Below are 16,320 nucleotides of genomic sequence, written 5' to 3'. Positions count from 1 at the left end.
CCTTTGTAGGGACATGGATGCAGCTGGAAACCATCATTCTTAGCAAATTATCACAAGAAGAGAAAACCAAACACCGCATGTTCTCACTCATAGATGGGAACTGAACAATGAGCTCACTTGGACTCGGGAAGGGGAACATCACACACTGGGGCCTATCATGGGGAGGGGGGAGGGGGGAGGGATTGCATTGGGGAGTTATACCTGATATAAATGATGAATTGATGGGTGCTGACGAGTTGATGGGTGCAGCACACCAACATGGCACATGTATACATATGTAACAAACCTGCACGTTATGCACATGTACCCTAGAACTTAAAGTATAATAAAAAAAAACAAAAAAAAAAACAAAAAAAAAACAAAAAAAAAAGAAAAGTGTCTGTTCATGTCCTTTGCCTACTTTTTAATAGGGCTGCTTGTTTTTCTCTTGTAAATTTGTTTACGTTCCTTATAGATGCTGGATATTAGACCTTTGTCAGATGCATGGTTTGCAAACCTTTTCTGCCACTCTGTAGGTTGTTTGTTTACTCTGTTGAGAGTTTCTTTTGCTGTTTTGTTCTGTCACATAGTCCCATTTTGTTACCACAAGTAGTCTTTAGGTTTATTTTATTTTGTTCATTTACAATTGGAGAAATAAGAACACATTTTGAAAAGTGAATAGAAATCTATATTTCTCTCACCATAATGCAATTATAATTTTGCTTACCTCCTTCAGACTTAACCTTTGCATCTTTTACTTAATTGTAATTTCAAAACTATTTTGTATTCTTATTTCTCTAGATTATTTCATGAGCTTTGTAACCATTTTAAGTCTGGCATTAGTGTTCTATTGAAGGATGTAACATAATTTACCTAACTATTTCTTAATTATTGGATTTAAGAATTTTCTAGTTTTTAGGAAATATACATAATACATTAATGCTCTCACTGGTCTTTTAATTTTTAATTTAAAATTAGTGTATTTGAAAAAGTTTCTGAAAGTGGGATCACACTATCATTAACATTTCAGAGGTGTAATTTAATTATATCTTTACAAGCTTTAAGTATTATTGAAGTATAAGATTATTATTTGTTAATATCATTTTTGGAGCGTTTTTTTCTGTGGCAGGTATGTGACATTTTATTTATCATCACTGACTTTTTACATATGAAAATCCACATAAATGAAAATTTTGAAAACAAATTACAAATTAGGAAACAAAATTATCTAAATTTTATCTTTAGAGAGACCTACTTTTGAATAGAATTGTTCTATAGAATTGCTATAAAACTAGAAACCTACTGAAATATAGTGAGTTATAGTGAAATAAAGAAATGGATTATATTTTATATGAAGAGAAAACAATTCTGAAGTGCAAAAAGAATAGATGTTTAAATTCAGTGACTTGGGAAATGATTTTTAGCAGGAAGCTTAGAATTGTATTGTGTGATTGAGTAAAGAATGGTATTCCTTTACAAATTTTCTATGATGGGAGGATGTTAATAGAGTTGGAAGGAAGAACAACTGTAACTGCATTCTCTGCTTTTACCTTCTGCTAGCCTTTATCTGTGTCACCTTACAGTACAGGAAGAATGTATCAGTTTTATTGACCCAGGTGAGTAAAACCAAAAGCTTCCATGAGTGGGGGATCATTGGGTGAGCAAGCTACTTATTGCATATCTGAGTTAAAGGATTTTTATTGTTCTTACCCATGTTTGAAAGTGCTCATAGAATACGCATTTAAGAAGATATTAATAAAGAGAGAAATTACTACCATCATAACATTCTAATTTCCATCAGTATCAGCCTGTAGGAATGGGGCATTTATTTTAGTAAGCGGAGTAAGGCTGTGTGGTGAGAATACATGGTAAGCAGTTATTTGACCTCTGGGCCTTTTATTATCACCTGTCCCACTCTCCCCTGAAATCACCTAGTTGTGATTAATATTATTCATGTGATGGTGCGTGGAAAGAAAATAACAAAACATCGAAACCAGAAATAAAGCTTGTCATCCTCTGGGTCCAGATGCACTGGCTTTGGTGGTCGTAACCTCTATACTTCTCCCATCTTGGGCAAAAATCTGTGCACAAACCTGTCTAATTTCTTCACAATGGAAGAGAAGAAAGAACAGATTTGAAAGCATAAATGTCTTGAATAAAAAGTTTTAGCCAAAACCTTTTTCTTTTTTTTTTTTTTTTTTTTTGAGGCGGAGTCTCGCTCTGTCGCCCGGACTGGAGTGCAGTGGCCGGATCTCAGCTCACTGCAAGCTCCGCCTCCCGGGTTTAACCATTCTCCTGCCTCAGCCTCCCGAGTAGCTGGGACTACAGGCGCCCGCCACCTCGCCCGGCTAGTTTTTTTTTGTATTTTTAGTAGAGACGGGGTTTCACCGTGTTAGCCAGGATGGTCTCGATCTCCTGACCTTGTGATCCACCCGTCTCGGCCTCCCAAAGTGCTGGGATTACAGGCTTGAGCCACCGCGCCCGGCCGCCAAAACCTTTTTCTTAGCATGAAGTGAAGTTTAAATTTTATATCTAGATGATGTATATTTATTGGTGACCAGTATAGAATCAAGATCTTTTTGTCTTTTTTCAGGACCTTGAAACATTTCAACTTACAGTTAAAAATTCCTTTTCTCTTTTAACAAATAGTTATGGTTAATCATCTGTCTTAGAGTTTTCATGCAAGGCCATTTTTATTACTACTATTTGTTTATGTCATTTTTGTTAGCTGTTGATAGTTTCATATCTTGTGAATATACCTGTTTGAATGCTTCTGTTTTTCTTTTAGGCTACTTTGTTGGCAGAAAGTTTCTTTTAGATTAACCAGAAAATAGGATGTTCTCTTAACATTTACAGTAAAAAAAGAGTAGTAGACTTTAGGCATCAGAAAGCCTGGCTTCAAATCCTAGACCTGCCATAACATTATTTCTTTGGTTCACCAGGTACTTACTGAGTGTCTACTATGTGCTTGGTGTACTGTTCTAAGTACAGTACTATGCAGGAGCTGGGAATGCAGCGGTATATAAAATTGTCCCAGATCCCTGTCCTCACTGAGCTTACATTCTGGTTCTTAGGGAGAGACGTCTGGTTTGAGTCCAGAACTTCTCCAGCTTCCTAGAGAATCTAGTCAAATGGGTCCCTAGACCATAGTGAGATCAATTAGTTGGGAATTTCTCTTTAAGGCTCAGATGGAAATACGCTTTGTGTCCGCTGGTTGTGAGTTGTGTTAGGGAGAGGTGAGTGAAACGATATTTATTTGCTGAGTTCTTCTTCCTAAGGTAGTGTTATTTATCTGTTATTACAGTATCCATTATTAATAGGAACAGCCTTTATTAGGAAGTTAGGCTCTCACTCTATTACTAGAAAGTGTGTTTATGAAATTGTGTGCTTTGTGTAGTTTTTCTGTGTTAATAACAAGGACCACATTTGAAGTTTGTTTTGGTGTTAATTCATTGGACTGATCATTATAACTAATTATAGCTCTAGAGATTCTAAATAAACTGCAAATTAATAGATAGGTTGTAAAATGTTAAAACATGGAATTCACAATGGAATGTAAAATTTGATATTGAAAATTTGTAAATGACAAGGCTTCCTCATGTGCCAGCTGTGAGCCTTGCAGGCAGGTGAACATTTTCTTTGGAGAGCTGAACAGAAATGTGGTTTAACACAGGTGTCCACTTATCTCAGGGACTATTACTAGGTTGATTTGCAGTGGTTAAACATCTTTTCAGGCAGGCTGCTGTAATCTTGAAAAGTGAAACAGGATTGACTTTTGACTATTTCAAATGCGAGCACTTTAATTTTGAAAATTATGTGTACAGTTAAAGCTGCATTTGAAAAGCTACATTTGAGAATATTTCTATCGTATACCACATTGCAAAAGGTAAACAAATTCACAAAGTGGAGCAGTGTCACAGTAACAGTGGGATCGGTATTGAGGGCAAGGCTTGAGGAACTCTCTCCTCCTGTTTGCCTCTACTTTGAACGTTTCTTCTTGCCATGTTCTATTTTTTGACCTTCCGTTGTCTAAAAGGCAGTATTGTGAGAGAATGACATGTAAATTTAAACACCCATTTATGTTTTTCCCTTCCTTGACCTGTTGGTTTCACTTTTTTTGGCGTCATCTATCTCACCTGTATTCATACATGTTTCACCTATTGAATGATTAAAGTGTAGTATATCATAGATTTGGGAACTAGATTGCATGGGTTCATATCCCTGCTGCACTATTTCTTTGCTGTGTGACCTTGTACAAGTTATTTAACCTCTGCGTACCTCAGTTTCTTCTACCGTTAAGTGGTGATAATAACAGAACCTGACTCTGAGTTTTTTAAGGGTTAAATCAATTAATATGGCTGGGGGCAGTGGCTCACGCCTGTAACTCCAGCACTTTGGGAGGCTGAGGTGGGTGGATCACTTGAGGTCAGGAGTTTGAGACCAGCCTGGCCAACATGGTAAAACCCTGTTTCTACTTCCAAAAAAAAATCAATTAATACATGTAACTGTGCTTAGCATGGAACCTGGACCATAGTGCTCTGTATTTGCTATTTTTTAAAAAATTAACTAATTTACTTAATAGTAGAATCAACATTGAGCACAACTGTGTGCCTGGAACTAAACCATTTGCTGGAGATACTGAGCTGAATACAACATATATTCTCCCTAAAGACCATGACATCTGATGAGAAGTGCAAATCCTTGTGATTAATCTGTATAGGGAGAAGGGCTCTGGGCACACACAGGATGCAGCCATGCTTTACATAGGCCTCTGATATTAAGTAGTGGCTTAATGAGTGGAGAAAGGAAAAAGGACTTTCAATTAGAAACAACAGTAGAAGAGTAGGCATCTGTGTGTGAGATGCCTGGAGGGGAAAAGGAAAAGGAGTGAGTGGAGTGGGGAGTGTTAAGAAGCGTAATGTGGAGCTGTGCAGATGAGTGATGAGGACAATAGTGAGGGTGGAGAGAAGGAAGGGGGTTGCACTCAGTGAACCACAGGACGGGGTGAAACACTGTGTTGGGGCGGGGGGGAAGATAGCATGAACGGGTGAAGGCGAGAAGCAGTATAATGTACTGGTTGTCTCTTCATGCCCTTTGTTCATTATCTATCCTTTATTTTCTTGTATGTTCATGATATCAGTCTTTTCTTATTTTAGGTCACATTTATTGAGGTATAGTTAACAGTTAAATTCACTTTTGATGAATTTGGACAGTCACCACATAATTTCTATTGTGCTTAAAAGTTATCTTGTGCCTCTCGTATTCAAATATGCCTACTCTTCCCATGCCCCCAGTCCTTGGCAACCATTGATGCGATCTCTGTTCCTATAGTTTTGTCTTTTTGAGAATGTCATATAAATGAATATATTACTTGTGTCTTTTTTCTTTTCCTTAGCACAGTGCCTTCAGTATTCATCTATGTTGTTTCAGTTATCAGTAGTTGTTACTTTTTAGTGCTTAGAATTATTTCACTGTGCTAGTGGACCACAGTTCGTCTCTTCACCAGTTGATGGATATGTGTGTTCTTTTCAGCTAAAGGCTATTATGAAAAGCTTCCGTAAACATTCATCCACAGGTCTTTGTGTAGATACATATATTTATTTTTCTGGGGTAAATAAATACCTGGGATTGCCAGGTCATATGATAAGCATCTCTTTTGCCTTTTAAGAAGCTGCCAGTGTTTTCCAAAGTGGCTATTCCATTTTGCATTTCTATCACCAGTCCCGGCTGCTTCACATCTTCATCGGTACTTAGTATTATCAATTTTTTAAAAATTTTGACAATTCTACTAGGTGTGTTAGTGATGTCTCATTGTAGTTTTAATTTGCTTTTCTCTGTTGACTAATGATGTTGAGCATATTTTCATGTGCTTCTTTGCCATCTATATATCTTTGGTAAGGTATTCAAATCATTTATCATCTTTCCTCCTGTTTTTGTGATCTTGAGTTAGGAAACTACTTCTTAGGACACAAAAAGCACAACCCAGGAAAGAAAAGAAATTGATAAAATTTACTTCATCACAATAAACACTTTCACTCCTCAAAAGATACTGTTAAGGAAATGAAAAGAAAAATGCCATGACTGAGAAAAATATTTGCAATATATAAATCTCCTACAGGACCTATATGTCCAGGAGATATAATGACTCCAACTCAGTAGTAAGAAATCAACCTGTTTTAATGTGGGAAAAATATTTGTCTGTCTTTTTTTTTTCTTTCTTAATTTTTAAAATTTATTTATTTATTTTTTTTTTTTGAGGACACGTTCCACATTTTATTTACATTTTAAGACTAACTTTAATCTCAAAATCACATATCCATACACCTATTTCCTTTTTGTTGACTTCACTTAAACTTAAATGCATGGTTAAACAAAGACTGTAAACAAATATTTACCATGTCTGTTACATGTAACACACAAGAACAGCTTTTAACAGAAATTCATCAACTCCCCCCAACATTTTTTATTATAAATACAGGTATCAAAACAATCCTGAACATATTTTTGATACTACTAGTAGTCAGCACCCACACCGTTTCAAAAATTAACACATCTGTGACAATATTCGTTGTACCTGCTACTTTTTAAACAATTTCAACTGCAGCTTTCTTTCACTAAGCAAGATGGGTAAAGCATGCCATTTCTGTTTTCTTTCTTGAGATTTTCACTTTTTAGAAACACACATGCTTCCACTGCCATCTGACACTTCTCCACACGCTTTCATCTTGTAAACCTGAATTCTACTTCGAGTACTCCAGGTTTATGTTTAAATGACAATGCCTTAACAAGAGAAAAAAAAATGTGCTGCATTTTTCCTCCTGTTACCTGAAAACATAATGGGTGTACATGTATTAAATATATTCTTACAAATGTCCAGGTCATGTTTACCAGCTGGAATTCTTTTACTTAATGTGTGGGTATTTTTCATTGTGATATTTAATCAAGACATTAACATGAGTAGAAGGTTGTTGATTTAAGACAAGTTTGAGATCCACTAAAATTAATTGTTGTATGTTTGTCCTTCTGGTGGCTGTGGAAGCTTCATATTTTCTTTGGACATCATTAGACGTCTTAGCTCTTGAAGTACAACTTTAATGCTATATGAATTTTGCCATTTTGCTAACACTGGTATGCTCCGGGCATCCACCATCCCACTGGAATTATTTATTCCATTCATATTAATTTTTGTTACAAATCTAACTGACGGAGGAGCTTCTGGGTATTTAGGTCCACATTCTACTTTCAGGCTATATATTCTGTTTTCATAATTTGTCCTTGGTGGCCCAATAATCATGCCTGTCCACCTTGTAAGTGTCATATCTTCATCATCTTCAAGGCCCCAGCTAACCGTACCATCGCCTACTCCTTTTTGTCCTTCTTCAAGTTCTTCCAACAAGCGAAAATTACGAGGAACTTTAACTCCTGTGGAGACCGCCATCTTCTCCTGCAGCCCGACGCAGCCCTTAAAATTTATTTTAAAGAGAGATGAAATCTCACTTTGTTGCCCAGGCTGGTCTCAAACTCTTGGGCTCAGATCCTCCTGGCTTGGCCTCCCAGAATGCTGAGATTATAGGCGGTCATTAAAAAAAAATCACCCTCTCATATTCAACCATTATATCTCTTTTATATATATTTTTAAAAATAAATTTTGTTGTACATATTTGCAGTTTGTAGCATGATGTTTGGGACACATATATAGTGAAGCAGATTTATATGTCAGTCATCTCAGAGTTACTATTTTTGTGTCAAGAGCAGCCAAAATCTACTTATTAAGCACAATCCCTAACCCATTTCCAGCTCTCCCTCCCTTGCCTCTGGTAACCACTGTTTTTAAAATTATTTCTGTGTATTTGAGCTTTTTTATTTTTTTCAAAGGATCCCATACATATGTAAGATCATGCATTATGTTTCTTTCTGTGTTTGGCTTATTTCACTTAGCGTAATGTCCTCCATGTCTTTCCATGTTGTTGGAAGTGGCAGGATTTCCTCCTTTTTAAAGGCTGAATAATATTCCATTGTATATATACACCACAGGGCACTTAGGTTATTTTCAATCTGGGTGTTGTGAATAATGCTGCAATAAATACTGGAGTACAAATATCTTTATGAGGTAGGGATTTCACCTCTTTTTGGTATATACACAGAAGAGGGATTGCTGGCTCATATTTGTCATTTTTTATTGTGTTTTAAAATTTTGATATAGTTAGAAACATGGAGTATTGGAGGGTGGGTGGGTAATTTGTAATGTGATTTCAACACTTAAAAGCTATGTTCTCCAAGGCAACATGTCTGATAAAGTATCTAATGTTTTCTCTCTCTCTCTCACCTGTTTTTAAAATACGAAAAGGATTTATCCAACTGTCAATCCATTTGCATGTTACTGTGATGGACACTTATTGATAGGCTCTGTAGAGCCAGAGATTTTATTATTATTTTACATATTTATATATACTGTACATTTACCTTCTTTGCCTAGTACAGTGTCTGGCTCAATAAATATTTTTTGAGTGACTATTAAATTATAAGATATGGATTTAACTTTAATTTTTTCGTATTATTCCTAGTTATTCGAGCAGCATTTGTTTAAACATTTTTCCTTTTATCCTTTTATGATGCTCACTCTATAATATGTTTATGTGTTCCTTCCTCTCCCCTCGCCTTCCTTTCTTTCCCCTCTCCTTCCTTCCTTTCCCCTCTCCTCTCTTTTCTTTCATTCCTTCTCTTTCTTTCAAGGCAAGGTCTTACTCTGTCCCTGAAGATGGAGTGTGATGGTGCACTCATAGCTTATTGTAGCCTTGACCTTCTGGGCTCAAGCGATCCTCCTACCTCAGCCTCCCAGGTAGCTGAAACTATAAGCACATGCCACCATGCTGGGCTCATTTTTAAATTTCTTGTAGAGACAGGGTTTTGCCGTGTTGCCTAGACTTGTCTTGAACTCCTTGGCTCAAGGGATCCTCCTGACTCAGCCTCTCAAAGTGCTGGGATTACAGGCATGAGCCACTGTGCCCAGCCCATGTTGATTTCTTAGTTAGTATATTAGTTTTCTTTGCTGCTCTGAGTATCACAAATGTAGTTTATTTTTATTTATTTATCTTTATTTTCTTTTTTAAATTAAATAGGGACAGGTTCTCCCTATGTTGCCCTCCGCCCACTCTGCCCACAGGTGGAAAAGGTTCTCAGGTTCTTTTGACATTCATGTGGTTACATTGGGCCCACCTGGATAATCCATGTTACTCTTATCTCAGGTCCCTAATCTTGATCACATCCAGAAAGTTGTGTTTGCCATGTAAAGTAACATATTCACAGGTTCAAGGATTAGGACTTGGATGTCTTTGGGAGATAATTATTCTGCCTATTATGTATAATAGGAGTTATCTTTTGGCTTCCCTGGGCTGCACTGGAAGAAGAAGAATTGTCTGAGGCCACACCTAGCATACACTAACAGTAACAATAGCTGATGAGCTAACAAAAAAAATCTAATAATATTTTAAGAAAGTTTACGAGTTTGTGTTGGGCCACATTCAAAGCCGTCCTGGGCGACAGGGGGCCCAGAGGCCGTGGGTTGGACAAGCTTGATGTATAAAATTGTTTATTAATTGATATTTTACATCTCTAATGTGTATTTGTTTTAGTTATAATATTACTCTGTGTTTAACTTTAGTATCACTTTTTAAATTATCCTTTAATTTGTAGTATGTTCTGTTACTTAATAGGAGTATTCTGATGTCCCAAACACTGTTTCTATGTGTGATTGAGCTTAGCCTGTTGAATTTTGTTTTTATTGCTGAAGGGGTTTTTTGCCTCCTTTATCCCTCACCCCTACAGAAAGTTTAATAGGTATTTTAGTTGCGTTTAGGAGGAAGAGAGGTTCCTGGTACCGATTCTCATTTTACTGGCACCCTTTTAGCCTGGCCTCATCTTTCAATTAGTAATTTTTATCTCTAACTCAGTATTAGTCACTCACTGGTACCATTCAGGTGAAATATGCCTTCAGTGGTATGAGGAATGTGCTGTCACATAACTTTCGTTGAAAGGACTATTTTTGCCTTTGGGGAAGAATCTTTTGAATGAAGAGATTAAAGATGAAAATATACTGGGAGATGAGTATTAAAGTTAAATCACACATAGCATCAATTGCTCTTTTGTGTTACACAGCAAACTTGCTCACGGGCTTGTGAGTTCAAGAAAAGTCTTCTCAGCGTTGAAACACATTAAGCTAGCTTAGTGACTGCTGTCAGCTTCCCCACATGTAAGGGATTTGGAAATTGGGCCCTTCCCCATTACTATGTAAGGTAGGGACTTGGCTTAATAGAGAAGTTAATATTGTACTTTGACTTGTCAGATGCTGATTATTCAATCAAACTTCATTATGGTAAAGGGGAAACACCTGAACATACATTTGATGGAAAAGACTTTATATGTATAGTTCTTAATGGAGATGGAAAGAAGGGCATTTCTTTCCTTTTTTATTGTATATATTTAAGGTGTACAATGTTTTTATGTATACATAGTGAAATGATTACTAGAGTCAAACAAAATAACTTATCCATCTCCTTCTGTAGTTACTTTTTATGTTTGTGTGTAGTAAGAGCACCTAATATCTACTCTTAGTAGATTTTCAGTATACAGTATTAACTATAGCCCTGATGATGTAATTAGATCTCTAGAGTTATCCTAAATAACTGCAACTTTGTACCCTTTGATCTACTTCACATTTTCTCCCCTTCCCCACCCTGGCAATCCCCACACTACTCTCTGTTTCTCTGTATTTGACTTGTTTTAAGTAAAGATTTTATGTACAATTGAAATCATGCGGTATTTTTTCCCTGTGTCTGGCTTAGTTTACTTAGCGTAATGTCCTCCAGGTTCATCAATGTTGTCACAAATGACTGGATGTCCTTTTAAAAATGTTGAATAATATTCCATTACTTAAATATACCACAGTTATTTTATTCATTCATCCATTGATGGATACTTAGGTTGTTTTCATGTCTTGGTTATTGTGTATAATGCTGCATTGGACTTGAGAGCACAGATCTCTCTACAAAGTGCGGATTTCATTTCTTTTGGATATGTAAGAATTGTCGGATCATAGGGTAGTTCTATTTTTAAGTCTTTGAGGCATCTTTATACTGTTTTCCATAATGGTTGTACCAGTTTACTTTCCTGCCAACAGTGCATAAGGGTTCTGTCTTCTCTAGTTTCTTGCTGACACTGGTTATTTATTGTCTCTTTGGCATGGCCATCCTCAATGAGGTGATAGCTCATTGTGGTTTTGATTTGCCTTTCCCTAATGATTAGTGATGTTGAGCAGCTTTTTATATCCATTTTCATTGGCCATTTGTATGTTTCCTTTGGAAAAATGTCTATTCAGGTCCTTTGCCCATTTTTAAATAAGGTTATTTAATTTTTTGCCATTGAGTTGTATGAATTCCTTGTATATTTTGCATGTGAATCCCTTATCAGGTGTATGGTTTGCAAATATTTTCTCCCAATCCATAGGCTGCCTTTTCATTCAGTTGATGGCTTCCCTTGCTGTGCAGAAGCATATTAGCCTGATGTAGTCCTATTTGTTTATTTTTGGTTTTTGTTGCCTGAGCTTTTGGTGTGATATCCAAAAAATCAGTGCCAAGGCCAGTGTCAAAGATCTTTTTCCCTATGTTTAAGGAGGGAGAGTTTCCTCCCAGGAATCTTGCAGTGTCAGGTCTTATATTTAGGCCTATAATCTGTTTGGAGCTGATTTTTGTGTATGGTATAGTATACAGATTCAATGCAGTTTCTATCAAAATTCCAATGACATTATTTGCAAATATAGAAAAATAGTTCTAAAATTTATATGGAACCACAGGAGACTCTGAATAGCCAAAACAGTCTTGAAAAAGAAAAAGTTGGAGACATCACACTTTATGATTTAAAATTACAGTATAAAGTTATTGTGGCTAGTGGTGGTTTGTGCCTGTAATTGCAGCAACTCAAGAAGCTGAAGTGAGAGGATCTCTTGAGGCTGAGAATTTGAGATCAACCTGGGCAACATACTGAAACCTTGTCTCTAAAAGAATAATAATAATAATAATAATAATAACAACAACAACAACAACAACAATTAGCCTGACATGATGGCATACTCTTGTAGTTCCAGCTACTTGGGAGGCTGAGGCAGGAGGGTTGCTTGAGCCAAGGAGTTCCAGGCTGTGGTAAGTTGCTGTGACTGTGACACAGCACTCCAGCTCCAGCTTGGGAAAGAGAGCAAGACTCTGTTTCTTAAAAAAAAAAAAAAGCTATAGTAATCAAAACAGCATGGTACTGGCATAAAAACAGACACATAGACTAATGGGAACAGAACAGAGAGCCTAGAGATAAATCCAAGCATACCAAGCATATGCACTCAACTAATTTTCAGCAAGCCCACCAAGAAGACACACTGGGGAAAGGATAGTATCTTTATGGTGTTGGGAAAACTGGAGAGCCACATGCAAAAGAATGAAACTGGACCCTGATATCATTTTTTCCTTTTATAGATGAGTGGAGTTTTCAGGTAGTTTTAAAGTTTTGGTTGTGATATTTTTTAATTGGAATGAAAATGACATTGTCTTTTTATTTATTTATGTACAATCAAAATTAAGACAGCTAATAAGAAAGTTCTTTGCATGTATGTTTTTATATCTATATCTATAATATATTAACTTCTTTTACTCCTGAAAAGATTTGAGGCATCTTGGGATAAAATCAAGAGATAATGAAACCCCAGCCAGATTCATGCAGGCTTCATAAGAGTCATACCAACTAATAGAGAAATACGGACAAAGAGCAGTTTTTCACATTTTTAATATAATTAACCTGAGCAATGTTGTTAATATTATTCTATTAAACCTCCAATGGCTTTCATTTGCAAATAGAATAAAATCTAAACCACATAGCATGAACTGCAAGGTCTCCCATACTCTTTCTACCATCATTATGTGACCTCATCTCTTACCACTGTGTCCCTAATTGCTGGTCTTCTTTTGACCACACAACCCATTTATGTTATTTCAGCCTCTCAGTCCTTGTACTTACTCCTCTGCTGGAGGTTCACATTGATGCCTCTGTCAATGGTTCAGGTCCCAGGATTAATGCTATCTATTCAGTAAGTTTAACTGGACCACTATAGAAAAATTGTGCTCTCTGCCTCCTACCACTAATCTCAGATTTTCTTTTTCTTTTCCTTTTTTTTTTATTATACTTTAAGTTCTAGGGTACATGTGCATAACGTGCAGGTTTGTTACATATGTATACATGTGCCATATTGGTGTGCTGCACCCATCAACTCATCAGCACCCATCAATTCATCATTTATATCAGGTATAACTCCCCAATGCAATCCCTCCCCCCTACCCCCTCCCCATGATAGGCCCCATTGTGTGATGTTCCCCTTCCCGAGTCCAAGTGAGCTCATTGTTCAGTTCCCACCTATGAGTGAGAACATGCGGTGTTTGGTTTTCTCTTCTTGTGATAGTTTGCTAAGAATGATGGTTTCCAGCTGCATCCATGTCCCTACAAAGGACACAAACTCATCCTTTTTTATGGCTGCATAGTATTCCATGGTGTACATGTGCCACATTTTCTTAATCCAGTCTGTCACTGATGGACATTTGGGTTGATTCCAAGTCTTTGCTATTGTGAATAGTGCCGCAATAAACATACGTGTGCATGTGTCTTTGTAGTAGCATAATTTATAATCCTTTGGGTATATACCCAGTAGTGGGATGGCTGGGTCATATGGTACATCTAGTTCTAGATCCTTCAGGAATCGCCATACTGTTTTCCATAATGGTTGAACTAGTTTACAATCCCACCAACAGTGTAAAAGTGTTCCTATTTCTCCACATCCTCTCCAACACCTGTTGTTTCCTGATTTTTTAATGATTGCCATTCTAACTGGTGTGAGATGGTATCTCATTGTGGTTTTGATTTGCATTTCTCTGATGGCGAGTGATGATGAGCATTTTTTCATGTGTCTGTTGGCTGTATGAATGTCTTCTTTTGAGAAATGTCTGTTCATATCCTTTCCCCACTTTTGGATGGGGTTGTTTGTTTTTTTCTTGTATATTTGTTTGAGTTCTTTGTAGATTCTGGATATTAGCCCTTTGTCAGATGAGTAGATTGCAAAAATTTTCTCCCATTCTGTAGGTTGCCTGTTCACTCTGATGGTAGTTTCTTTTGCTGTGCAGAAGCTCTTTAGTTTAAATAGATCCTATTTGTCAATTTTGGCCTTTGCTGCCCTTGCTTTTGGTGTTTTAGACATGAAGTCCTTGCCCATGCCTATGTCCTGAATGGTACTACCTAGGTTTTCTTCTAGGGTTTTTATGGTATTAGGTCTAATATTTAAGTGTCTAATCCATCTTGAATTAATCTTCGTATAAGGAGTAAGGAAAGGATCCAGTTTCAGCTTTCTACTTATGGCTAGCCAATTTTCCCAGCACCATTTATTAAATAGGGAATCCTTTCCCCATTTCTTGTTTCTCTCAGGTTTGTCAAAGATCAGATGGCTGTAGATGTGTGGTATTATTTCTGAGGCCTCTGTTCTGTTCCATTGGTCTATATCACTGTTCTGGTACCAGTACCATGCTGTTTTGGTTACTGTAGCCTTGTAGTATAGTTTGAAGTCAGGTAGCGTGACGCCTCCAGCTTTGTCCTTTTGACTTAGGATTGTCATGGCAATGCGGGCTCTTTTTTGGTTCTATATGAACTTTAAAGCCGTTTTTTCCAATTCTGTGAAGAAGCTCATTGGTAGCTTGATGGGGATGGCATTGAATCTATAAATAACCTTGGGCAGTATGGCCATTTTCACGATATTGATTCTTCCTATCCATGAGCATGGTATGTTCTTCCATTTGTTTGTGTCCTCTTTGATTTCACTGAGCAGTGGTTTGTAGTTCTCCTTGAAGAGGTCGTTTACATCCCTTGTAAGTTGGATTCCTAGGTATTTTATTCTCTTTGAAGCAATTGTGAATGGAAGTTCATTCCTGATTTGGCTCTCTGCTTGTCTGTTACTGGTGTATAAGAATGCTTGTGATTTTTGCACATTAATTTTGTATCCTGAGACTTTGCTGAAGTTGCTTATCAGCTTAAGAAGGTTTTGGGCAGAGACGATGGGGTTTTCTAAATATATAATCATGTCATCTGCAAACAGGGACAATTTGACTTCTTCTTTTCCTAACTGAATACCCTTGATTTCTTTTTCTTGCCTGATTGTCCTAGCCAGAACTTCCAACACTGTGTTGAATAGGAGTGGTGAGAGAGGGCATCCCTGTCTTGTGCCAGTTTTCAAAGGGAATTTTTCCAGTTTTTGCCCATTCAGTATGATATTGGCTGTGGGTTTGTCATAAATAGCTCTTATTATTTTGAGGTACGTTCCATCAATACCAAATTTGTTGAGCGTTTTTAGCATGAAGGGCTGTTGAATTTTGTCAAAAGCCTTTTCTGCATCTATTGAGATAATCATGTGGTTCTTGTCTTCGGTTCTGTTGATATGCTGGATTACGTTTATTGATTTGCGAATGTTGAACCAGCCTTGCATCCCAGGGATGAAGCCCACTTGATCATGGTGGATAAGCTTTTTGATGTGCTGCTGAATCCGGTTTGCCAGTATTTTATTGAGGATTTTTGCATCGATGTTCATCAGGAAGATTGGTCTAAAATTCTCTTTTTTTGTTGTGTCTCTGCCAGGCTTTGGTATCAGGATGATGTTGGCCTCATAAAATGAGTTAGGGAGGATTCCCTCTTTTTCTGTTGATTGGAATAGTTTCAGAAGGAATGGTACCAGCTCCTCCTTGTACCTCTGGTAGAATTCAGCTGTGAATCCATCTGGTCCTGGGCTTTTTTTGGTGGGTAGGCTATTAATTGTTGCCTCAATTTCAGAGCCTGCTATTGGTCTATTCAGGGATTCAACTTCTTCCTGGTTTAGTCTTGGGAGAGTGTAAGTGTCCAGGAAATTATCCATTTCTTCTAGATTTTCTAGTTGATTTGCGTAGAGGTGTTTATAGTATTCTCTGATGGTAGTTTGTATTTCTGTGGGGTCAGTGGTGATATCCCCTTCATCATTTTTTATTGCGTCTATTTGATTCCTCTCTCTTTTCTTCTTTATTAGCCTTGCTAGCGGTCTGTCAATTTTGTTGATCTTTTCAAAAAACCAACTCCTGGATTCATTGATTTTTTGGAGGGTTTTTTGTGTCTCTATCTCCTTCAGTTCTGCTCTGATCTTAGTTATTTCTTGCCTTCTGCTAGCTTTTGAATGTGTTTGCTCTTGCCTCTCTAGTTCGTTTAATTGTGATGTTAGAGTGTCAATTTTAGATCTTTCCT

At 37.0% G+C, this 16,320-nt stretch overlaps 2 protein-coding genes across 2 annotated transcripts in view; one reads left to right on the top strand and one right to left on the bottom strand.

Moving 5' to 3' along the window:
* CDKAL1 (CDK5 regulatory subunit associated protein 1 like 1) overlaps positions 1–16,320 on the top strand; it is a 725,954-nt gene that overhangs the window by 219,740 nt on the left and 489,894 nt on the right. The gene's annotated exons all lie outside the window — the stretch shown is intronic.
* LOC111541113 (ubiquitin-conjugating enzyme E2 variant 2) lies at positions 6,223–7,436 on the bottom strand. The gene has a single exon (XM_023209762.1). The coding sequence runs from the start codon at positions 7,415–7,417 to the stop codon at positions 6,980–6,982; it is 438 nt and encodes a 145-aa protein (XP_023065530.1). The 5' UTR covers positions 7,418–7,436; the 3' UTR covers positions 6,223–6,979.

This window comes from Piliocolobus tephrosceles, chromosome 5 (genome assembly GCF_002776525.5).
Source record: "Piliocolobus tephrosceles isolate RC106 chromosome 5, ASM277652v3, whole genome shotgun sequence".
Lineage (NCBI taxonomy): Eukaryota > Metazoa > Chordata > Mammalia > Primates > Cercopithecidae > Piliocolobus > Piliocolobus tephrosceles.
The sequence above is the reverse complement of the archived record's forward strand: the minus strand, read 5'-3'. Positions and strand labels throughout refer to the sequence as shown.

Excerpts from the sequence above, each read along its gene's own strand:
- LOC111541113 (XM_023209762.1), bottom strand. The coding sequence starts at position 7,417 with ATGGCGGTCTCCACAGGAGTTAAAGTTCCTCGTAATTTTCGCTTGTTG.